Below are 23,423 nucleotides of genomic sequence, written 5' to 3'. Positions count from 1 at the left end.
AAAGACTAATGCTGTTACCAAACCATAAGGGACAGACAAGATGTGAACTGAAAGTGCCCTTTTCAAACACTCCATCCGTAAGGAAGCAGACAGAGGTTACAAAAGGACAAACATCTTAGCAGCCTCAGCCATTCACAGTAGTGCTCAGCTCCACCCACGAGCTGCAGCACCTGTGCGACCAGATGCTTTCTCAGTCTATGGGCAGGTGTGCAGGCAGGATGCTGTCCCCATATTCCGCACTCAACAGCATCAAGACGTGGGTTTTCTTCTCAAGACAGCAGATCTCCCAGGACAAAATCCAAGTCACTGGGTCCAGACAGCTCCTCCAACCAGGAGCCACCTTATTACCAGTCTAACCCACACCGGGATGCCGGAAAGATCAAAGGGGATGCTCACACGGCAAAAGCCCAAACACACCCCGACCTCAGAAGGAGACATGTGACAGGGCTTCACAGAGGGACAGTGCTGGCAGCATGTGTGGCTCAGATACCCAGTTTCCTGGCTAGCTGGCCACAGATGCTGGGATGCATCAATGTCAGAGCAGATGCTGTTTTCAACACAGACATGAAGCCTCCCACTGGACCAGGGCTTTGGAGTCTTTTCCATGATGAAAAGGCATAGCATAATGTCAGCCCTCACAGCCTCACATGTCTAAAGAGTCTCAGCCACCCTCTGTTGCATAAGGACCCTGGCCCCATCGCACTGGGTGTTTGATCTGGCTATGGCATTGTTCCTGGGATGCTCACCCATCACACCTCAGAGTGCCCCACAGAATCACAGAACCAATTAGGCTGGGAAAGACCTTTGAGCTCATCAAGTTCAACCTATGACCAAACGCTACCCTGTAAAACAGATCATGGACCAACTGCCACTTCTAATTTGTGGCCCGGTGGTGGACTGATCATCTCTGAAGATGTTTCTAAGATGACAGGACCTGGCAGTCAGTGCCACGGTCTGGTTGATAGGGTGGTGTCCGGTCATAGGTTGGACTTGAGCTCAGGGGTCTTTTCCAACCACATTCACTCAGGGAACTGCGCCACCACAGCCCTGCCTGCACCGGGGTCTTGAGGGGCTGCCAGGCCATGGGGGATGGGGCACGGGCCCCGCGCAGCCCCAGCCTCTGACAGCGTGCGGGGTGCCCCGGCGCTCTGAGAACACCCACCGCCGCTGTGTCGCCGCGGGCCCCCGGACCCGCGGGCGGCGGGGAAGGGGGCGTGCACACGAACCGCTTGAGGCACGGCTCGTCGGTGACGTCACGCCTTTCCAGAAGATTCCCCCCGGGGATCCCGCCGCTCCGAGCGAGCGCCTGACCAATCAGAGAGCGCCAACAGGGCGGTGCTGGCTTGAACTGGCCAATAGAAGGCGGCGACTGGGGGGCGGAGGGGGAGAGACGGGCAGGAGAGCGGCGGCGGCCCGCCTTCGCCCCGCCTTCCTTTCAGGGACGGCAAATCAGCGCGGCGCGGCGCGGCGATGGACAGCCCCCCGGGCCAACGGGGGCGTGGTGGCCGCGGGCGGGACTCCCCTGACGTGCTGGCCGGGGGGCGGGGGCGGGGGCGGCCCAGCGAGCGCGCGGCGCCCCGGGACAGCGGGAGCGGTGAGTGCCGGGGGGAGCCCCCCCCGACCGCCCCCGCACCCCCACACCGACCCCCGCACCCCGGCCCCAGCTGCGCCACCGCGGGGTGACACCGCGGCCATGGGGGCCAGTCCCCCCTGCCCTGTGAGGTGACAGGGTGCCGCTGTCAGGCGGGACTGCCGTGGGGTGACAAGTTGTTGCCGTGGGGCTGGGAGGAGTCGGTCCCCGTGCCCCACAGAGCGAAGCGGCTCGCTGTGGGTTGGAGGGGGTCATGCCACCCCGCCCTGGGGAGTAACAGGGTGTCACTGTGGGGTGGGGCGTCACTTTGCGCCGCGGGGTGACAAGGTGTTGCCGTGGGGCTGGGCGGGGGTCAGTGCCCCCCACCCCAGGCGTGACAGGGCGCCCCTTTAGGACCGGCGGGGGTCTTACCCAGTGCCTCGGGGGGTGACAAAGTGTCACTCTGGGTGTGGGGGTCAGTGCCCCTGTCTCGGGGTTAACAAGGTGTCACTGTGGGACCAGCCCCCCTGCCCAAGGGGTGACACGGGGTTGCTGTGGGACTGGGGTGTCAGTTCTCTGCGCCGTGCGTTGGCAAGTTGTTGCCATGAAGTTGGGGGGTCGTCAGTCCCCCTGCACTGTAGGGTGGTAGAATATCACTATGGGGCTGGAGAGGGTCAGTCCTTCGGCCCGAAGGGGTGACAGAATGTCACTGTGGGGCTGAAGATGATTGACCTCTCTGCCTATGGGGTGACAGCATGTCCCTTATAGGGCTGGGAAGGGGTGCTTGCCCCACTCCACCCGTGGGGTGACAGTCTGTTTAAGCCTCCCCTGATGTGGGGGCTTAAACCTCTGCTTTATGAAGTGGCAGCGTCCCTGGGGGCTGGCAGGATCGGCATCTCTGCCCCAAGGGGTGACAGGGTTTTGCTGTGGGTCTGGGAGCTTAGCTGCTTTGCCCTTTTGTGGGTGGTGAGCACAGGGTGCCCACCTTGTCCTGTCACCATGGGGTGACATGGAATCTCTATGGGGCTGAAGATGGGGGAGGAAGGAGTTGGCATCTCTGGCTCCTGTGGGGTGTCAGGGTTAACTGGGCTGCCCTACCTGGTGACCACTTGTCCCTGTGGGTCTGAAGAGTGTGTCAGGAAAGGGTTAATCCCCACTGCCTCATAACAGAGATAGCGCATCCAAGTGGGGCAGGGAGAGAGAAACACCCCTGCCATGGGGCTGCTGTAGAACCCTGTGGAGCTGGAGAGGGTGGTGAGGTTAGGGTTAATCCTTCTCTCCAATTTCACTTTGGAGGGAATAAATGTACTCTATTTGAGCTATATGGTATGGCCTAAAAGGGGTCATCACCCCTCCACCACTGTACTGGGGGTACTGTGTGTCCCAGTGGGGCTGAACTGGCTGGTGCCAAAGTTGGTAACCTCCCATCCGGGTGACAGTAACACGGTTAGAGGGACCAGCATGGAAGGGGTTAACCCCTGTCCCCAGTCGAGGTGACTGTCTCCTGGGAGGGCTGACCAGGAGGAAAGGGTTAACCCGCTTTCCTCTTGAGGCAGACAGCGGGTCCCAGTGGGTCTTGATCATGGCAAGGGGTCACCCTGGGACCCCTGTGGGTCTGTGCACTGGGGCACAATGCATGAGTGAACCCCTGTGTGCATGAAAGCCCCTAAAGAGGATAGTGCCTCTCGGCTTAGGAGGGGGATAAACCCCATCTCCATGAAGTTCTTAGCCCCACAGTGAGGGGGGCAGGGGGTATGGGGTGGTGATCTGTGCAGTGGGGAGGGGGTCCAACGCCATCCCCATGCCATTGTGATCATCCCGGTGAGACTGGAAATGGGGTACCCTACACGGGGAGGCCGCATGCGGGGCTTGACCCTGTGTCCACACAGCTTTGAGCAGCCGAGTGTGGCTGGAAAGAGGGCAACCTACTTGGGGAGACGCTGTAAGGGGCTTGACCCCATCTCCACTCAAGAGCTAGCACCAGATATGTCTGGAAAATGGGGGACCCTGTCGGGGGTGATCGCAAGTAGTACTTGACACCATCCCCACGCAGGAGACAGCACTTCATGGCTGTGGAGATATGGGACCCTCTCTGGGGAAATTCTGAGCGGGGGTCCTGATCCGTGCCCACACAGGAGGCGGCCGCCGGTGGGGCTGGCAGCGGGGGCTGTGCTGGCAGAGGCAGCGAGGGGAGGGTTAACCCTGTCCCCACGCAGGTGCCGGCACCCCAGTGGGGCTGTCGGTGGGGAGGGGGAGGCGGGCGGTGCATGTGGGGGCTCGGGGAGGGGATGATTCATTGCGGGTAGTCATGACATTGCTGCCTGGTTGCCTGCGACTGCCATCCAGCACGGGCACGGGTGGCTCTGCCTGCCCCGGCGCGACAAGATCCCCACCAGCTCCCTGACTTAGCCCGGGATACGCTACCATGCCGGCAATCCTGCTCTTCTGGAGCCGCGCCGAGAGGTATGCGCTGCCTCGGCACCCGCGCCTCACCGGACCCACCCGGCTCAGAGCCCGGCGGGACTCCAGCCCCTGGGGACACAGCGGGATGGGGGCTGTCGCCCGCCCGGCTGTTTCGCTTGCCGCGGGTAGGATATAGGATCTACCTGGTGATATCCCCAGTACGGCTGCCTAGTTTCGGTGTAGAGCTTCTGGAGAGGATGCTCTCCGTGGCCTGCGAGTGACGGTGACAGACAAGGGGACGCGGTGGCATTAGCTTTCCTTGGTGTGCCTGAAGGTGACTTCTCAGAAGTAGGTTTTGCGCCGTGGGCTCGGGGGACGCACCGTCCCCGTCCCGCTGCCCTGCCGCCACGGGGAGCTCCGGACAACCGGGCGGGAATGCGGCACTCAAATCCCTTCTGCCAGGGGGCCGGTACCGGCGTCCGGTGAGGGGGACACAGGGACCCCCATGCATCCGAACGGGAAAAGCTGGGGAGGTGCACATTGGTTAACGTGACTTTTTTCCATATCAACGCCGCCCTACTTTTCTCTCTACCCGATTCGCCTGGCGGGTGCTCAGCCCTGGGCGTCAGCAGAGTCGTTTCTGGGGACACCGGGGGGCTCCTGGCTGCTCTCCCTGCGCTCCTTGGAGGGGTCTGCGTCGGGGACATGACGGTACCAGGCGGCTGGGTGCCTTGTGGCAGCGGAGGAATGCTGAAACTGACGGATTAAGCAGAAGTGTCTTAATCTGTCGGTTTAACGAGAAAGCGTCAAGAAACCAGTTAAAAGGAAAATTACGGCACGGCGAGTGACTCCATTGAAAAGTCTCTCCGTGCGTAGCTGGGAAGCACACAAAGGACGGCAGCTCCCCGGCGGCACTGCGTCGACCGGAGGAGCCCTTTCGGAGCCATCCTGGGAGCGAGGTCAGAGCCAACCACGGCTGCCGGGCTGGCGAAGAGCTGCCCTTTGGGTGTGCCGGAGGAGGTGGAGGGGGGGACTCACCAGCAGAGCATCCCTTGGCGGCGGCGGCGGCATCACCGGCACGAGCCAGTGCCTTTTGCCCCGCCACCCTCCTCCCACCCTCCAGCACCTCCCGGCCAGTCACACAGGACCTGCCGCTGCCTGCGGACAGCCGCGATGTTTAAAATAAAACTAGAGCCTTTAAAAATGACAGCTTGGACTATGAATGTGTTCATAAAGTTTCGGTAAGTGGGTTTCTGCCTCTCGACCTTGTGTCCTTGTTAAACCATCAGTGCCTGTCCCTGGCATCCCGCAGTGACCTTGCACCTCAAGATGGAACAAAAAAGACCTTGTGCCGTTGCCAGGGTAGGTTTGATCCCTTAGATGACTGTCAAGCAGAGGGATTATGTCAAACGATCACTATTCAACTGGCGTGCTAGCCCAGCGGTTGCTCAGGCTGATGTCATGTGCGGGGCTGGAACAAAGATTTATTCTTTATTTAATTTTTTTTTTTCTTTTGGTGTGGTTGCAAGAGGAGGATGGAGGCTGGGCTGGCTCATCAGGGCAGGGGAATGCCTGTGGTGTTCACCAAGGCAGGGTGGCCGTGGCTTATCTGGGGACATCTGATTTGCAGGGGCGATACAGGAATGCCTTTGCCTGCCTGAAACCCCCCACCACTCCCGAGGGGGTTAAATGGGAAGTCAGGAGAGGATGACTGAGCAGAAGGGGGAGAGGATCCATGGCAAGGTGCAGCTGATCCCAGAGAGGTGGGAGGGAAGGAAAGACGCTCTGCAGGGACAGAGTCGTGTTTTACCATCATTGTGCATGTGAGCTGAGCCTTGGGAGCATGCTGTAACCCACCAGGTCACCCACTGGCACCTGGTCCTCTCTGGCACGGTAAACCACGGCACTGGGATGCATTTTGGTACAGAAATTCCCTTCTCCATGTCCAGCCAGACGAAGGGGTCCTTGGTCAGGTCAGAGATCCTCATCAGGCATCCCCACCCTGGCCAAAGACCTGTTGGTGGGCAAGACCAGAGATCTTGTGGGTGGCGACAGCATTTTGCATTTTTGGGATGTGTTTTCATGGGAAGCGCTGTGGAGTTTTGGCCAGATGAGGGTGTCCCAGTGGAGCTGTCAAGTTGGGCTGCATGGGGTCAGAGCCAGACACTGTGGTTCCTGGGCAGTGACAGTTGAAGGTTTGTCAGCTCTGTGTTGTTGGAGCTAGGGTGTGATGGGGTTGTCTTTAGAACTGCTTGGTTTGCTGTCACTGTTGGACGCTTGGCAGCATCCAGATGGGGCCAAATTGTTGTCCCAGTACTAGTCTCAGGGAGCCCCTACGCTCCACTGGAGGCTGCTGTGGGAAAGTGAGGTGTTGGAGTGACCCTTGGTGTGGAGAATGGACAGGATAGCTCTTGGTTATCCTGCTGATTGCTCACCCCAGGGTCTCCTGCAGCTTCCCCACCACTTAGGGAGTGTAAATGGGGAGGTGGATGTGGGCTGGGGGCACCTGTGTGGGTTGGGTGCTGCTGGCATCTCTGCATGCAGGAGCTGGTATAGAAATGAGCTGGCATCTGGGAGCTGCCACAGGAGACGCTGTCAGATGCTCTTTATGCCCCCAGGGACTTCCTCCCACTTCTTCTGTGCCTGAGATGTTGTACAGTGTTTGCAGATGCCCCCATCTTCCCTCACTGTGTCCTTCAGGGATGCCTTAGCCCCCCTTCCCATCTATGGCAAAGCTTCTCCTCCATGGCTGGAGCAAAAAAGAACAGAAGTTGGTTTGAATGGAGGTGGCCAAATGTGGGACCAATTTCCAAGCTCCTGTAGGTGGTCATTGCCCAAGGCATGGCCCAAGGCAAGTGTTGGATGCTTGGTGTAGCTACCAGATTCTTAGAGTAGCACCCAAGCATGGATCCTAGGGGAGCATAGCCACCCTTGACTGAGCTTTGGTGTTGTTGGGGGATCCCTGTGTGACCTCCAATGGGAGCTCATGGATAGAGTAAGGATGGGGAGAACATCTAGTAGCTTGTATGATGATGAAGAAGAGGGCCAAGGCTCACACCCCATGCCAAAATCCATCTGCTGGAGGGGCACAGTGGGTTGAGGTGGCTTAGGTGTGTTTGGAGCAAGTTTGAAACCTGGACTGTAGCAGGGAGCAGGATGTGAGCAGTGGGGTGCAGGTGTGCTAGGGCAGCACCTCGGAGAAGCAGGGTCAGCACTGAGTGTGAGAGGGGCCAGACCCTGAGATTTGGGGTGTCAAGTGTTTGCTATCAGATAACCAGAAGTCGAGAAGCAGTTGGAAACAACCGTGGAGAGGCATGGGAATTGTTAGCTTTTGCGTGGAGGAGCAGCCCTGTCACCTCCCCTGGCTGCTCCCTGGGTGGCTGCTTCTCCAGGGGTGACTGGGGGATGAATTACGGCCACCGGGTTTTCCATGCCTTAGTATAGGCATGGGCATGGCCTCAGCCCCCACGCGATGCAATGATGAGCCCTGAGTTCCTGGCTTACTGCAAGATCCAGTTGGAGGCTCTCGGGGAGTGCAAGTCAGGCTAGAAAGTGTTGGGTTTTTTTTAAACAGAAAAAGAAAAAAGCCCTCCCACCATCACAAGATGTTTCTGTCTAACGGCTCCATTCTCTTTCCGCTAAATACAAATTATGGCTCTGACAGCCGGAGGCGCTTATCTCCAGCTGAATGCCAATTGCTTTCAGGAACAAAATGTTTGAAGTTCCTTTAAGGTGAAGGCACAACATGGTCCCTGCCACTGCTTTCAGCCTCTAAAACCTGCTGTCATCACCCCGACTTGGGTCTCAGGTCCTCAGCTGGGAGAGAACCAGGCAAGGGGGTGGACACAGGCTGGCAGCTGCATTTGGACATAGCTCAGCCCTCCTGACTCAGCCGGGGGGGGGACGAACAGGGACATGGTCCTGGCCTGACGTTAGCAGTGGCGTGGCCCCTATAATAGCGCCGTGCCCCGACTTGAGCTTCTCTCCCTGTCAGCCACAGAGATGAGTCTGTCCATCCCAGCCGTGGGGCTCAGCGGGATAAAACCAGAGCTGGGATACATTCTGGCACTGGGGCTCTAACCTCTGTTGAGAAGCGTGGACTTGAGCTGGCTCTTGTGCTGCTGGCCTGTGGGACACAGGGAGCATCGTCTCTGTGATAAGTGTGTGCCAGTCCTGTCCCCAACTGCCCCTGTCTGATATTCACGTTATGAAGACCTGTCTTTCTCCTTTCAGGAATAAGTACTCGGCTTCCGGCAGCGTCGCCGTCATGGGGAAGGACTATTACAAGATTTTGGGCATCCAGAGTGGCGCCAATGAAGATGAAATCAAGAAGGCCTATCGGAAAATGGCCCTGAAATATCACCCTGATAAGAATAAAGACCCCAGTGCTGAGGAGAAGTTCAAGGAGATTGCAGAGGCTTATGACGTCCTGAGTGACCCCAAGAAACGAGCCGTGTACGACCAGTATGGGGAGGAAGGTAAGGGGATAGGCACTGCCCACTGGGAGGCAGGGATTTGGGGTCCAAATGAGGTGAGGGAGGGTTTTCACAGAGGGTTATTTCAGTGTTTCATGCCTACTCCTGAAATGGGACTGGTTGCCAAAGAATCAGAAAGAGTGAAGGCTCCACAGGTGTCAGAAATCACTTCTCATCCCACTCCTCCCCAGACTGCTTCACTTTCCCAGCAATTTGCCACCTTGCTTCCTGGGGTGGCTGGGCTCCCCCTGCCCTCTGCCCAAAACTGTGGGCGTCAGCTGAGAAATGGAAGGAGCTCACCTTCAGGGTCATACCTGGGGTAATTCGTTAGCAGCTCTTTAAATGACCTAAATAACGCAGCAGAGACGTACTGCTTCTGCCCACATTCCCCCTGCACTTGGGCACTGGTCCCACTGTCTTCCCTGGTACAGGGTGACCTACAGGATTCAAAGCTTTTCCCAATTTAAGTAATAGGCCCTTGTTTTGAAACCAGGCGGCTGCTGTTGTCTGGTGGTTGGCATGGAGGAGGAGGAGGAGAGCCGCTCCAACGCAGGCAGCCTTATTAGTCGATGATGGAAGAGTGCAACCCCATTCGAGGAGAGTGCCGAATAGCATCTGCATTAATCACAGCCCAGGGCTTGGGTGCTTAAAAGAGCAGGAGGTCTGGCAGGAGCAGGCTGCTGGGTGGAAGAGGCAGCTCCTCTCTTGGGCAGGTGCATCCCCTGACAAGCCACCGGCAGGATTAAGCAGTAGTGGGTTAATTGTTGACCCGTTAGTTATGTCAGGGCTATGATGGATGCACCAGGCACAGTGATTTGCTGCCCTGTAAAATGAGAAGAGACTCTCTCAAGTGGGAAACCAGCTTTTCCCGGGAGGCCTCAATGAAATCGGACCCTGCTCAGGCTGGCGTCATGGGATTAAAGGTGAAACCTCCTGGCTGTACAGTCTATCAGGAATGGGGCTCACTGGGGATTTAGCAAAATCCCTGTCACCTGCAGGCATCTAAAATAAGAGTGAATTAAGGAAGAGGGTAAGAGCTCCCTCACTGCCCCATCAAGTTAAAGACCATCTTCCCCCATGTCCCATCATTGTTGAACCTCTCATGTTCCATGACTTTCCCCAACGTTTTGTTTCTCTTTTTTTTGCGGCAATGAAGATCAGCATTTTGAGGCCCTTCAGGGTCCTACATGCTGTATAGCAAGGTGAAGTGGAAAAGCCCCTTCAGCCCACCCAGAATACTGACTTCAGCACTCAGAAGAGACCCCCAAACTTGTCCTGCTGTGGAAAGGGCGTGGGGGTTTGGGACAAAGGACAGCCTGTCAGAAATAGTCCTTCACTGTCACTGGTGTGCCCTGAAAATAGTCCCTGAGCTAGGCTTGGCTTAACCCTTCCCAACTCTCCTGATCAAAAATAGCCTTAAAGAGCTTGTGTGACCTCTTTGGGGGGCATTTGTCATGTGCCTTGACTCCTTGGGACTTGGGATGAGTTGCAGTGATGTCAGGCTCAGCCTCGGACTTGGCAGGGGAGTTTCCCATGGGAAAGGTTGCCAAATGATTCAGACCTGGAGTTTACCTGGCATTTTATACAGTCAGTGCGCAGGGAGCTGCGTGCCGACCTGGAGGTCTGCTCACCTTCACTTGCCTCTAGAATCATTGAGGGTGGAGAATATCTCTAAGATCATTTAATGACCACTAACCCATGTCCCTAAGTGCCACATCCACACACCTTTTGAACACTTCCAAGAATGGTGACTACATCACTTCCCTGGGCACCCTATTCCAATGCCTGTGAAGAAATTTTTCCTAACATCCAGTCTCAGAGACAAGGCTATTGGGGCAGGAAGGAGCCTGCTTATGGGGAAAAATGGAGATAGGCTGTACATTTTAAATTAAAATTAGGTTAATAGGGTGGAGAGAAACAAAGAGGTCTTTCACTAGGGATAGAGGGAATGAAAGCTTAATGGATTCTGAGCTTGCAGGGTGTAGGAGGGGGACTGTGTGTCATGGGTGGAAATGGTGCCTTCGCGGTGGTTGGGCTGGAGGGGTGATCTGCACACTCAGGAGAGGCTGGAAGGAGGTGGCAGAGGCCATTCTCCCACCTGGGCAGTGCAGTCCTTGCAGAGCATTCCCCCACAGGGAACATTCATGTCTCCTCTTCCCCCTTCTCTTCCAGGTCTCAAAACTGGAGGTGGCTCTTCAGGTGGCTCAGGGAACACCTTCCACTACACTTTCCATGGAGACCCCCATGCCACCTTCGCATCCTTCTTCGGAGGCTCCAGCCCTTTCGACATCTTCTTCGCCAGCAGCCGCTCTCGGATGTTCAACGGCTTTGACCAGGAAGACATGGACATGGATGATGATGATGACCCTTTCAGTGCCTTTGGCCGGTTTGGCTTCAACGGTATTAATGGGGTTCACCGGCGGCACCAGGAGTCCCTGCACACGCGGAGGAAGGTCCAAGACCCACCTGTCATTCACGAGCTCAAGGTATCCCTGGAAGAGATCTACCATGGATCCACCAAGAGGATGAAGATCACTCGCAGAAGGCTCAACGCTGATGGCCGGACCATGAGGACTGAGGACAAGATCCTAAACATTGTCATCAAACGGGGCTGGAAGGAGGGAACCAAAATCACATTCCCCAAAGAAGGGGATGCCACTCCAGACAACATCCCTGCAGACATCGTCTTCATCCTCAAGGACAAGCCTCACTCGCACTTCAAGAGGGACGGGACAAACGTGATCTACACAGCAAACATCAGTCTTAAAGAGGTGGGTATGGGTAGTAAATCCCATGAGATGTGAGGTGGCATTGGTTCGTGGCCTTTGGGGGCAAGATGGGAGGCAGTCCTTCTCCTGCTCTGCATAGGAAAGACCAGGTAGGTCACAAGAAAGGAGCTGCAGAGGCTAACTTGGTCTTGGCTTTGGAGGTGCTTGACTTCCATGCTGGGTGTGGGACAATGACGCTGCGGTCCCTTGCTGAGCACACTTCACTTTTTGAGCCAAATCAGGTGGCTCATTTTATCCATTTCCTCCCTTCTCCGTATGTCTTGTTTTTCTATTTTAGCATAGGGTATTCACATGTGGAACGAAGGGCACATCCTCTGTAGGAACAAGGGAAAACCCAGGTTGGGTGGCATCAGTCTGATTCCTGCTTTTCCTGTAGCTGAGCCTGCTGCAGCTTAGTTACTGCCTAGGGTTGCACCAGGTGCCTCTTCCCATGGGCAGAGAGCAGGATCATGTGGAGGAAAGTGATCCCTTGCCCTCCCTGAGAAATGCTTTAGCTGTTTTCCTTGATTCTGGCTTTCCTAGATAAGCAACCAAACAAATTAAATACCCAGGCAATGAGTAATACTCAAGGCAATACTTCAAGGCTGCCAGTCCTGGAGGTCACGGCAGGGCTGGATGGATGCATCAGATCATCCAGCAATCTGCACGAAGGTGGGAGAGAAAAGGGAAGATTACCTCAGTACAAGATGTGCTATTCGCCACTGCTGCTGTAAAACTACCTTTTAATAAATCCCCAGCTGGCAGCTGCATTAACGTTGACATTTTTGGCAGCTGCCATTTGCTGTTCCTTTCAGACGGTAGACGCTGTCTATCTTCTTAATGAGCTGATTTTTTTTTTCCTTCCTGAAGGCAGATTTATGTTCTCAAATGTGTTGAATAGAAATAAGCTCAATGGGCCAGACCTGAGGTAGAAAAACATGATCTTGTGAAGTGTGCCAGGAAGTCAGGAGAGCCCTGTGATGGCTCTGCATCCCAGCTCGGGCTGTGACCAGGTGTACTGGGGGCAAAAAGCGCGTGGACCAGGCAGAGCTGGTCACTCCTGAAGCAAACTCAGCTCCACTTAACTTGCAGACTCAGGAGTTCCTTTCACAGTGCAAAGTACAGAGGTTTATTCCTGCAGTAGCTGGTTCTCCTGGCTAATCCAGAAATACTCAGGAGAGACTGCCTTATTTATGGAGTGGTGCATGCCATATCTCAAGATATTTCCTTCTGTTCATGCCTTTTATCTGTAGAGTTAACCCTGACTGTGCCCAGACCATGTCAGCCCGAGTTTGTGCACTGGTCAGGCTGGAGGGACTCCTGCCTGGAGTTGACTTTTGAGCAGTAGCTGGAGAAATGAGCTCGAGAAGTGCACCAGAAGTGTTGAATACCTTTGAGCTCCATGAGCAAGGCCTGCATGCTGGCAGTGGGTTTGCATAATGCAGACACAAAGCAGAAAATTGATAGTCCAGGCAAATTCTTTATCTCTTTCAGCTGGAATTTCTGGTCTCTGACCTTCTCCAGCACAAACCCAACATGTTGGGCACCATCATGGAGCTGCTGGTCTGGCTGTCATCCCCAGCCTGCTGCTTGCCAGGGCAGTGTGATACTCTGCTAAGTTTGTCTTGCAGGAGAAGAAGTTCCTTAAGTGCTCTGGAGCACAAGCAGATGCTGGGAGCTCTCCAATTCTGTATGCTACCACCTCAGTATGTGACAGAACACACCTTCTCCATCTCCTCAGCCTTTGGCTGTAGCCTTAGGTCACTCCTTGCATCTTCTGCCTTGCAAGGCTGCCTCTTCTAACCTGGGTTTGAGTCTCTGCCACTGCCATGAGAGAGCATAGTGCCATCAGGAAAGCTGGCAGGTGATGGGTACTGAAGGGCCCTCCCAGCCCTTGAGTCCCTGCTGGGTGCCTGGCCAGGGCAGTGCAGGCATTTTGCCACCTGTCTGCTGCAGAATCACAGATGTAGGAGTGCTTTTCCAGGGATTTGTTGTCTTCCTTCCTAAAATCAGAGGCGCATGCCACAGTGGGGAGCTGCAGAAGGGAGGAGACACACGGCTCCACCAGCAGCTGCCTCTGCCGGGAGGCAGCACTGCCAGCAGGGCATCCTGCCCTCCTGGCTGCTGCCTAATGCCTGCCCTCGGCACCATCCCGCTTTGTATCCTTTACCTGGCATCACCTTCCTTGAAGCATCCACGCCTTGGCTCATCCCAGCTGGGATGCAGCCGGTGGCAACGTCCTATCCGGCGACTTCGCCGCAACTGGAGGAGGACCCAATGGTGACCTAGATAAAGCTCTTCTTACACAGCACAGTGCTCAAACCCGGGGTGATTTCATCCCCAGGGATAAACCAAGCCTCTTTCTAGTATGCAGGGTAGCTCCCGCCGTCACTGGTGTTACTTCAGCAACCGTTTTCCCAAATGCCAGCAAAGTTGAGCAAGAATGAAAAACAGGGACATACGGCAGAGGAGTGATCGCCTCGGATTCTTGCGTCTTGGCTCTGGGAAGGAAACATTAAGATCCCGTCTGCCTTCGCTGTTACCACTCGCTTCTGCTCACATCTCTGCCTGCTTTCCCCATCCACGTGTTCCCACGGGAACTTCTTGTTCTCCTTTCTGTTTTGTGACTGGAGGTGTCCTTTCTTGGCACACATGGGCACCTGCAGCCATGGCACACTGCACTGGGCACCAGCGAGCAGGAGGGCTTTGGCATCCTTGCCTGAATGCACAGCACAAGCTCCTTGATGTGGGGATATTGTCCTTTGTTTTCCCCTCAACCTGCTGCAGATCAGCCAAGCACCTGCTGCTTATGCAGAACTGGTGATGGCATCCTCCTGCAGGCTAAAGACTTCATCCCTGGAGGACACCCTCTCCAGGAGGCCTGTGCAGATGAGCCATGCAAAGGAGATAGGACCTCCCCTGTTCTCTGCTCAACAAAGACCCTGAACCAGCTCTGGCACAGATCCCACTGCAAACCCTCTGGTTCAAAGCCTTGGTTCTGCTGCAGAAGCCCCATCCATCATCTCAAGAGCCCATGGCCAGCATGAGACATTTCTCCTGGTGCCTGTTGTTGCTCTGCCTTTGGAGGCTTTTCCGGGGGAGGGGAACGCAGAACATTCCCTCACCTACCCCAGAAACAGCAATTGCATCTTTCTCTGCTCCCCTTTCAGGGTGTTTTGGGAGGGCTGTGACCCCCCCAGGACCCATTTCAGAGGGACAAATCTGTGCCAGCCCCCACATGGAAGCTCGAGGCTGCAGCTCAGCAGCCCCCAGCCCCCACCCCCTTCCAGAAGCATCGTTCTGCAGTCCTCTTGCTCAGCCCTTGCTGAAAGCCTGGAGATGATCCTGCCCACATGTACGACAGAGCTGTCTGAGTTATTTAAGGACACAAGGATTTTCTTGCTGCATTCCTGTGTCACGTGGCTTGCCAATGCAGGCCGGTGTGTGGCTGCTGCCTGGAGCTGGGGTGCAGTGGGGTGGCACCCCCACACTGGCTCCTGGCTGTGCAATGGGATAGGAGATGGAAACCAGCCTCTCCAGCACCCCAGTTCCCAGGGAAGCTCAGTGCCACAGCCACACCATTGTGCCATGCTGGCATAGCCTTGTGGGGTCTGTTGGTGACAGGGATGGGACATGGGACATGGGCTGTGCTATAGATAACCCCAAGCACTGGGCAAATCTGCCGTGCTCTGGAGGGTGACAGCTGATGGACTGTGGCAGCATCCCATGATCTCAGCTGGATTTTCTGCTGCAAGGCTGGGCGACAGGGCTGGAAAGGAGCTAAATTTAGCCTGCGTTGTTGCTGTGGGTGGCCAGGCACTTGCTGGTGGTGCCTTCTCGGCAGCGCAGCAGGTGGGGAGGGGAGTCCTTCCCCCCATGAGACCTGGGGCACCCCTCTCTTGCATGGCTCCTGCAGCCCAATTCACGGTGGTTGGACCCGGCTGGTGCCAGCAGAGAGCTGTGCTTGCACTGGTGAGCATCACCCAATGCTCTTGGGCTCCATCCAGATGGAGCTGGGCAGTTCAACCGGGGGAGCAGCCAGTGGGGGGACAGGGTGTAGCTGTCAGGATGCTTTGGGGTGTCAGCCCCATCTGATGGCCTGTTTCCTCTTCCTCCCTCAGGCCTTGTGCGGCTGCACTGTGAACATTCCCACCATTGATGGACGAGTGATCCCGCTTCCCTGCAACGACATCATCAAGCCAGGGACAGTGAAGAGACTACGCGGGGAGGGGCTGCCCTTCCCCAAGGCCCCCAGCCAGCGAGGAGACTTGATTGTGGAGTTCAAAATCCGCTTCCCGGACAGAATAGCTCCCCAGACAAGACAGATCCTCAAGCAGCACCTCCCATGCTCCTAGAGCCCAGGGACTCTCCTCCAAAGCAGCAATACTCCAAATGCATGTGCCACAGCACCTGGCCTGCACAGAGCCAAGGTGTCACAGCACTTTTAAATGCAAAAAGAAAAGAAAAAACAACCCCTCACACTACTTTTCTCCCCCAAAAAACCCATCCGACCCACCCCCTATCCATCGTTCTTGGCCAGTTTTTTACTCCAACAACGGGGAGACTCCTGTCTGCCACAGCTCTCCCAACTGCCAAACCTTTTCTTTCTCCCCAGAGGTCCATTTTTTTTTGCCTTGCAAGAGCGAGAGCCATGGGCCCTTTGCCCGGGAGGTGCGTTGTGTTGTGGGTTTTTTATGTCACCTGCTTTTCAGGCCCCTCTTCCCACAAGAAGCTGGACTTGTCGGGGTCCGGCGCTGTGTAAATACGTCTCCACAGGATCTGGCATTCCCGCTGCTGGTTTTTCTCTTCCCCTCTTTGATACTTGCTGCTGTTTGGGGTCCCAGCTGTACCACGGTGCCGATCACTCCTGCCTGTGGTGGCCCCCCCAGTAGCCAGACGATTTCTCACCTGGGGCCACGGTACCAAGTCCAGCCGTGGTCCACTCTTGTGTGCCAAGCCTACACCGAGCCTTGGCTGTGCCAAACAACGGAGCACGTGGGGATGGTCCATCCAGCCCCTGCTCCTGCCCGGGGATGTCCCCAGTGCCCGTGAGCAGCACTTGCCTGCACCTACTGCCCACAGGGCCCAGCCATCAGGAGGAGGGGGGGAAGCCCAGGGTGGAGCTTTCTTTTATCAGATGTGTTGAGTTTGCATTGCTGCTTTTATTTTTTAAACACATATATATAGAGCTCATTAGATAAACTTTGTAAGGGTTTTTCTCTGCCTGTATTGGGGATATTGGCCTGATGCACCCAGGCTTTTTTTGAAAGGGGGATGATTCAGCCACACGAACAGCAAACCCCTGGAGTGGGGTTGTGTGTGCGTGTAGCACTAATCTGGGTGCAAAAGCAGAGCCAAGCGTGAGCAGAGCTGTGGGTTTCACTAGTGTTTCAGGTCAAATTAGAGATTCTAATAAGAGGAGAGAGGCATGTGTATATATTTTTCTACAGGGACAATTCATTCAAGAGGTGTTTCTGGACATCAGGGCGGATCTGGGAGGTGTATGAGGCAGTCTGTTTAGTGGCTCCATTTTCAAATACTGTATTTTTTTAAAACCTTTGGATTTCCATCAGGGGAATTTTTGTATTTCTTACCTTTCTCAGCCCACTCTGCCTCATGCCATCTTTTTACCCAGGAAAGGGCTGGTGTGGAGCTGGAGGCACATTCGAACATTCGACCTGGCTTTGTACAGCTCCTCTTTCACTGCAACACGGCCGAGAAAACCCCTGCCAAAATATTCGCCCCCTACCCCAGGAATCCTTTTTTTTTTTTTTTTAATTTGTTAAAAAAAAAAGTACTGACTTGAAGCGGGGGGTCCCTTGGGGTGGGGGGGCTGTGCGTGGGGTGTCCGTGGGGCTGGAGGTGCAGCTGTACAGTGTTACCTGTGGGGCAAGGAGACCTGTGAGGTGCTGCTGAATCAATCACCTGCTTTGGCCAGCGAGGGGTGGCCACTGGTTCCCTCCACTGGTCCCTGTGGAGTTCAATGTGGAGAAATGTGGTGGAGAAACGTGGTGGACACCATGAGCGAGAAGACAGGCCAGCACGCAGATGCAAGCTGATTTGTTTTTCTCAGTTTCAATGAGACCTGAATGCTTTATAGTGGGGTTTTTTGTAATTTTCTTTTTTTTTCTTTTCTTCTTTTTTTCCTTTTTTTTTTTTTTTTTTTTTTTTTTTGTAATGTCAGTATTGAGAGAAATAAAAATGTATTTTGAAAAATACATTTGCTCATGGTGTGTTTTGATGGGAGGTGCCAGGCTGGGCTCCAGCAGACAGCAGAGAGAAGGCTCTGTGCCAGGGTCATTACCACCACCACCCTGGCCAGGTGTCCTTGAGGCTGGCAGGAAGAGGAAGAAGAAATCTGTTTGTTTTGCTACTTGTTGCGCAGGACCTTCAGTGGCTGATAACGAGGGAAAGGGAATGAATACATGACCTGGTGGGTCACAGAATGGCTGCTCCTCTCATGCATGGCCTCAGTGGTCTGACCATATTGCCAAGGATTGGGAGCAGTGCTGGTGAGGGGCTCTGTCCCCTCAGGGCTTTGGGATGTGGCTAACATGGGCAGTGGGATGGTCAGTGAAGGGCTGCAGGGGGAGGCTGGAGAGAGCAGTGCCCATCTCTTGTCAGAAGGGCCTTGGGGCAGGGTGAGAGCCAGAGGCATTACTGGCACCCATGGAAAGTCCTGTTGATGCCCATTCCTGTGCACATTCCTGTGCAAACATCAGGAACAGTGCACAGGGACAGGATATGAGAGCAAAACGCTTGTGTGTTGTGCCCATCTCTCAAATCCAGTGTGTGGCTCAAGAGGGTTTGATTTTGGGTGAGAATAGTCAATAAATTAAACAATGATTTTAATTGCTGCATAGCACTGCATATACCTTCCATGGCCACTAATATGTCCATCACCATCATGGGTACCTTGCCTCTCTGAATCTGGGGATCTGAACCCAACTCTCCTTTGGTTGCCATGTTAATGAAGGATGAGCTTTGGTGAAACCTGCCAAGCCCAGCAGTGATAGAATCTGAACTGGTTTCTACATGTGACACCACCACACACCATCTTTCCTGACCTGACTCTTAGGACAGATTGTGGGAACCCAGGACATCCCTCTGGCTGCCCTGGCTGTCTCAAGACCCTGGCAGGGGGCTCTGAGTCCTTGGCATGAAGTCAAAACCACCTGTGGCTTCGATTTTAGCCCATGGACAAAACTGCCAACTTTGTATGAGGAATTACAAGCCACAAGGGTTTGAGAAGTGTGGTAGCAAATTAACACAGGGTGAAATAGTAGAATTTTAGGGTTTTAAAAGATGGGGTTCAAGGGACAAGATGGAGAGATTTGGGCATGTCCTGACCTTCTTCTCCTTCTTGCCCTCCATGTCTTGCTGTGATGGTGACACTTTTCTATTGGTTTAAGGTAGAGACACACTGTCCAACATAGATGTTAGATATTGGCACGTTATTGTAAACATAGTACACATAGTTTTTAGTATAAAATGGTAACACCACCCCAAGGGGGTTGGAGTCTGTCTCAGACTGACCTGCTAGACAGACCACAGCTCCTTGGGAAAGCATATTATAGATAACAGAAAATAAACAACCTTGAGAAGCCGACTCTACGCATTCCGACTTCTTTGGCTGTGCAGGCTGGGAAGCAAGGACTTTTGCATTCTCGGGTTCACCTCAACCTCCAGACCCCCAAGAAGATGAAGCCCAAGGTCATGAACTAAACAACCTCAAGGCACTTTTATAGGGGGGTGCATAGAAAGGGAGAATGATGTCATCACAGAATCAAAGAATGATTTGGGTTGGAAGGGACCTTAAAGCTCACCTCATTCCAACTCCATGCTATGGGCAGGGATGCCTTCCACTAGACCAGGTTGCTCAAAGCCCCATCAAACCTGGCCTTGAACACTTCCAGGGGTGGGGCATCCACAAATTTTCTGAGCAACCTCTGCCAGTGCTTCACACCCTGACAGTAAAAATTTCTTCTTGATCTCCAATCTAAAACCCCCTTTTTCACTTTGAAGGCATTACTCTTTGTCCTGTCACTACATGCTCTTGTCAAAAACCTCTCCTCATCCCTCTTTTAGGCTCTCTTTAGGCAGTGGAAGGGTTCAAAAGACTGATATCAGAAGACAGGAAGAGTGATGGGGTATTGGGAAGCAGGGGACCTGGCATGATGTAAAAGGTATGGAATAAGTGGTGGTTTCATCTGGGGCAGAATTCATTTTCTCCCTAGTAGCTGGTTCAGTGCTGTGATTTGGATTCGGTTGAGAATGATGTTGATAACACACTGATGTTTCAGCTGTTGCTCAGCAGTGCTTACCCTAACTCAAGCACTGGTCAGTTTCCCATGCTCTGCCAGGGAGCAGGTGCACAACAAACCAGGAGGGAGCACGGCCAGGAGAGCTGACCCAAATCGGTCAAAGGGATATTCCATGCCACAGAACACCATGCACAGTGCAAAAACTGTGGGGAGAATGAGTGAGTTGCTGCATGGCACTTAGTGAAACCTTAACAGCCCTATCTGGTGCCCAGAGGATGGAGTAACAATAGATCTGAGCAGAGTCTGTTAGACGAGGTTTGTTATAAGCATTAGTTTAATAGTTTCTGGTCACAAAGTTGTTTTGCTTGCACTCAAAGTTCCTGTGCGTGTGCTTGAAGGAGCACCTTGCTTGGTGTGTGTCCCCTGTGGTGACATTGATCCTCCATGGGGCCTGGGTGAGTTGTTCTTTGCAGAAGTGGCTTACAGGTGTCTCCAAGTGCCACATCTACACTGTTCCTGAAAGTTTCCAAGAACATGTACAGGTCTGGGGCTTAGGAACATGGATTGCTGGTGGACTTGGGAGTGTTGGGTCAATTGTTGGACTCAATGACCTTAGAGATCTTTTCCAACCTAAACATTCTGTGATTTGATGATACACATCTTTTAAATACCCCCAGGGATGCACCACAGCCATTGGAGCCTGCTTCAATACTTGACAACACCTTCCATGAAGAAATTTATCCTAATATCCAACTTAAACCTCCACTGGCACAACTTGAGGCCATTTTCTCTTGTCCTGTCACTTGCTACTTGGGAGAAGAGACTGTCTACACCCTCCTTTCAGGTCACTGTAGGGAGTGATCAAGTCCTCCCTGAGCCTGTTTTTCTCCAGGATAAACACGCCCAGCTCTCTCTGCTGCTCCTCACAGGACTTGTGGTCCAGACTCTTCCCCAGCTCCGTTGCCCTTCTCTGGACTCACTCCAGCACCTCAAAGTCTTTCCTGTAATAAATTGCCCAAAACTGACCCCAGGATTTGAGGTGTGGCCTCACCAGTGCCCAGCACAGAGGGGCAGTCACTGCCCTGGTCCTGCTGGCCACACCATTGCTGATACATTCAGGATGTCCTTGGCCTTCTTGGCCACCTGGGCACACTCCAGTCCATGTCCAGCCACTGTTGACCAGCACCCCCAGGTCCTTTCCCATTGGGCAGCTTTCCAGCCACACTGTCTCAGCCTGGAGCTGCATGGGGTTGCTGTGACCCAAGGGTAGGACCCAGCACTTGACCTGCTTGAACCTCACACAACTGGCCCTGGCCCATGGATCCATTGGTACAACAGAATCTCCAGGCAGATCTGATACAAGCACTCAGCACTGCCATTTCCTCTGTATTTTGGGAGCCATCTGTTGGGAACTGTTCATAACTGCACCTTTGGCCTTTTTCCTTGGAGAGTCAAACTGGCAGAAACATTTTCCTACATCTCCCTTCTTTCACAGAATCAGTCATAGAGTGTTGGAAGGGATCTTAAAGCTCATCTCATTCCAAGCCCCCTGCTATGGACTGGGACACCTTCCACTAGATCAGGTTGTTCAAAGTCCCATTCAGCTTGGCCTTGAACATTCCTAGGGATGGGCATCCACATCAATAATTCCTTCCTGCTTTCCATCTTTGGAAGCCCTCTATTCCCCTGGGCTGGTAACAGCAGGCATCCTTTTAGGGAAAAGGGAGGAGATAGGGTACCTGGTGGTTTTACCTGCAAGAATATGGAGAGGACACAAGAACGTGGTAAGGAAAACCTACCTTGACCATGGAGAGACAGGTATGGGAATTGCAAAGGAAAACAATCACAAATGAGGGTTCTTCCAGAATATTTGCTGCCCCGTCTCCAGTGGGTAGTTTCCCAGGGAGAGTCAAAGGGTATAGTATTCCTGATCCTATGGCAAGCATGAAGCTGTGTCAGGGGAGACTTATGTTGAAAAGGTTTTTCATCCAGAGGGGTTGATGGGCTCTGGAACAGCTCTCCAGGGAAGTGATTACAGCACCAAGCCTGACAGAGTTCAAGAAGTGTTCAGACAATGCTCTCAGGCCCATGATGTGTCCCTAGAGGTGTCCTGTGCAGGGCCAGGAGTTGTACTCGATGGCCATGATGGGTCCATTCCAACTCAGGGTGTTTTGTGATTCCATTTCTACAAGAAGTGAGTGGCAAATCCAATGACCAGGACTAGAAGGGCCCTGCCTCTATTCTCTATCCCACACTGTGCACCTTAAAGTCATGGAGCTACACAGGGTAGAAAACCTCCATACTTCTAGAAGGACAAAGAAACTTTTCCGTGTCCTGTGCTCTGCCAGTGAGCAGGAGCACAAGAAGCTGGGTGGGAGCGTGGCCAGGAGAGCTGACCCAAACTGGCCAAAGGGTTATTCCATGCCCCAGTGTATCAGCTGGGGGTTTGTGGCAGGTGGGGAGTGCATGAGCAGCTGAGTGGGACTGATTTGTCAGCTGGGTTCAAACCTCCACAGCTGGGGAAGCCCTTGGCTTCCATAGGGAAGTGATACATGTGGGGTAGGAAATGTCAGTGGGGAGGGCATGGCACATCCATAGTGCAGGGGATGCCCATGGAAGAGGGATGCCCTCAGGACAAGGATAGCCATGGGGAGAGGGCACACATAGCCTGAGGGGCTCAAAGGGAAGGGATGTCCTGGGGGCCAGTGCTGCCAATGGAGCAGCGATGCTTATAGTTCATCCATGCCTGCCTGGAGCAGGATGGAGAACTGCTGAGAGCAGTCACTTGTGGCCCGTGGTGATCAGAGTACCTGTAGGGCCCAGAGGGTTTTGGGGTGGTGCAGGAGGGTGCAGTCTCTTGGATCAGGGATCAGCCTCTAACCTCAGCACTGTGGCCTGAGAAAGGTCTCGCACCCTGCATCAAGCATGGCTGGACTGTGGCTCCCATCAAATCCAATGGTCCCGATGGGGCCTGGCTGTAGGGGCTGTAGGGGGTGAAGGGGCTCTGGGGCCACAGGTGCAACCCAGTGGGGCACAGGGCTGTGTGGATCATGTCAGCAAAGGAAGGGATGCCCTCAGCTTCCCCCTCATTAGTCCCACACCCTCCAGGGCACTCCTCAGCCAACAGCATCTTCCTGCTTCCAGCACCTTTGGGAGCTGCCCAGACCCCCAACAAGGATCTGGGCAGGGGAGGAGGATGCTGCAGAAAGGTTCTTGTCCTGGCAGTGACTGACTGAGGTCTCTGCTGGAGGAGTCCTGAAAGGGGCAGGTGCAGGGACTGCTGAGCTCCAGGACGGTTTGGATAGGTGGTGATGAAGGATCTCCGAAGTCAGGTCTTTAGAACATGTGGTTTATTATAAAGGGTGAAGGGCCCTACTTGGAGTTGCTAGCCGCAACCCGTGGCAGGCCTAGGGAGAGCAGCGGGGGGGGGAGAGAGAGAGAGGGTTCCAGGTGAGCGTCCCAGCAGGAAGGTCCAAGAGAGCGTCTGGTCCCTCGGCCACACCTTATCAGGGGGCTTCAAGGTGGGCTGGGACAGGACTTGGGCCAATGGGGTCACAGATACCTGATACTTCAGGGGAGGGTTACAGGTGTGGAATGAACCACACATTGGGGGGTGAGAGAGAACATTCCATTTGACCTTTGGATCTATCTGTAGGTAAAGGGCATTGTTTAATCAGAAGGGGGGATTGCTTTCAACTTGGCTGTATTATTGTTCTCAAGTTGCTCACTAATTAGGGTTTGGTATTTCAAATCTTGTTCTCATCTCAATATCTGTATTTTCTGACTCTTTTGCCAGGCCATCATATTTATAAGGCTTTCCTATTTCATCTTCCCCAACAGGCAGGGCTGGGGCCAAACCCAGTCCTTGATACCAACTGCTCGCCTGGGACTGCTGAAAGGGGGCTGTGAGTTCTGACCTGGGGGACACCTTCAGCCCTCCCAC

The 23,423-nt window shown here is 54.2% G+C and overlaps 1 protein-coding gene across 7 annotated transcripts; it reads left to right on the top strand.

The window, feature by feature from the left end:
* Positions 1-1,494: 1,494 nt before the first annotated feature.
* DNAJB5 (DnaJ heat shock protein family (Hsp40) member B5) lies at positions 1,495-17,012 on the top strand. Of its 7 annotated transcripts, none has more exons than XM_054003876.1 (5): positions 1,520-1,594; positions 3,917-5,214; positions 8,207-8,451; positions 10,621-11,219; positions 15,338-17,012. In XM_054003876.1, exons 2-5 carry the CDS (start codon positions 5,147-5,149, stop codon positions 15,569-15,571), a joined length of 1,146 nt encoding a protein of 381 aa, XP_053859851.1. In that variant the 5' UTR covers positions 1,520-1,594; positions 3,917-5,146; the 3' UTR covers positions 15,572-17,012. The 7 variants fall into 7 exon arrangements, with proteins under 7 accessions (XP_053859856.1, XP_053859851.1, XP_053859852.1 ...); XM_054003877.1 differs by lacking the exon at positions 1,520-1,594 and having other exon boundaries at positions 3,863-4,033; positions 4,193-5,214; XM_054003878.1 differs by lacking the exon at positions 1,520-1,594 and having other exon boundaries at positions 3,863-4,321; positions 4,590-5,214.
* The last annotated feature ends 6,411 nt before the right edge of the window (positions 17,013-23,423 follow it).

This window comes from Vidua macroura, chromosome Z (assembly GCF_024509145.1).
Source record: "Vidua macroura isolate BioBank_ID:100142 chromosome Z, ASM2450914v1, whole genome shotgun sequence".
In the NCBI taxonomy this organism is placed as follows: domain Eukaryota; kingdom Metazoa; phylum Chordata; class Aves; order Passeriformes; family Viduidae; genus Vidua; species Vidua macroura.
Note: the sequence above shows the minus strand (reverse complement) of the source record. Positions and strands in the feature narration are given on the sequence as shown.

Coding starts and splice junctions, on each gene's coding strand:
- DNAJB5 (XM_054003876.1), top strand. CDS start 5,147: ATGTTTAAAATAAAACTAGAGCCTTTAAAAATGACAGCTTGGACTATG. Junction 5,215..8,206: donor AATGTGTTCATAAAGTTTCG/GTAAGTGGGTTT, acceptor TTCTCCTTTCAG/GAATAAGTACTCGGCTTCCG. Junction 11,220..15,337: donor CAAACATCAGTCTTAAAGAG/GTGGGTATGGGT, acceptor TTCCTCCCTCAG/GCCTTGTGCGGCTGCACTGT.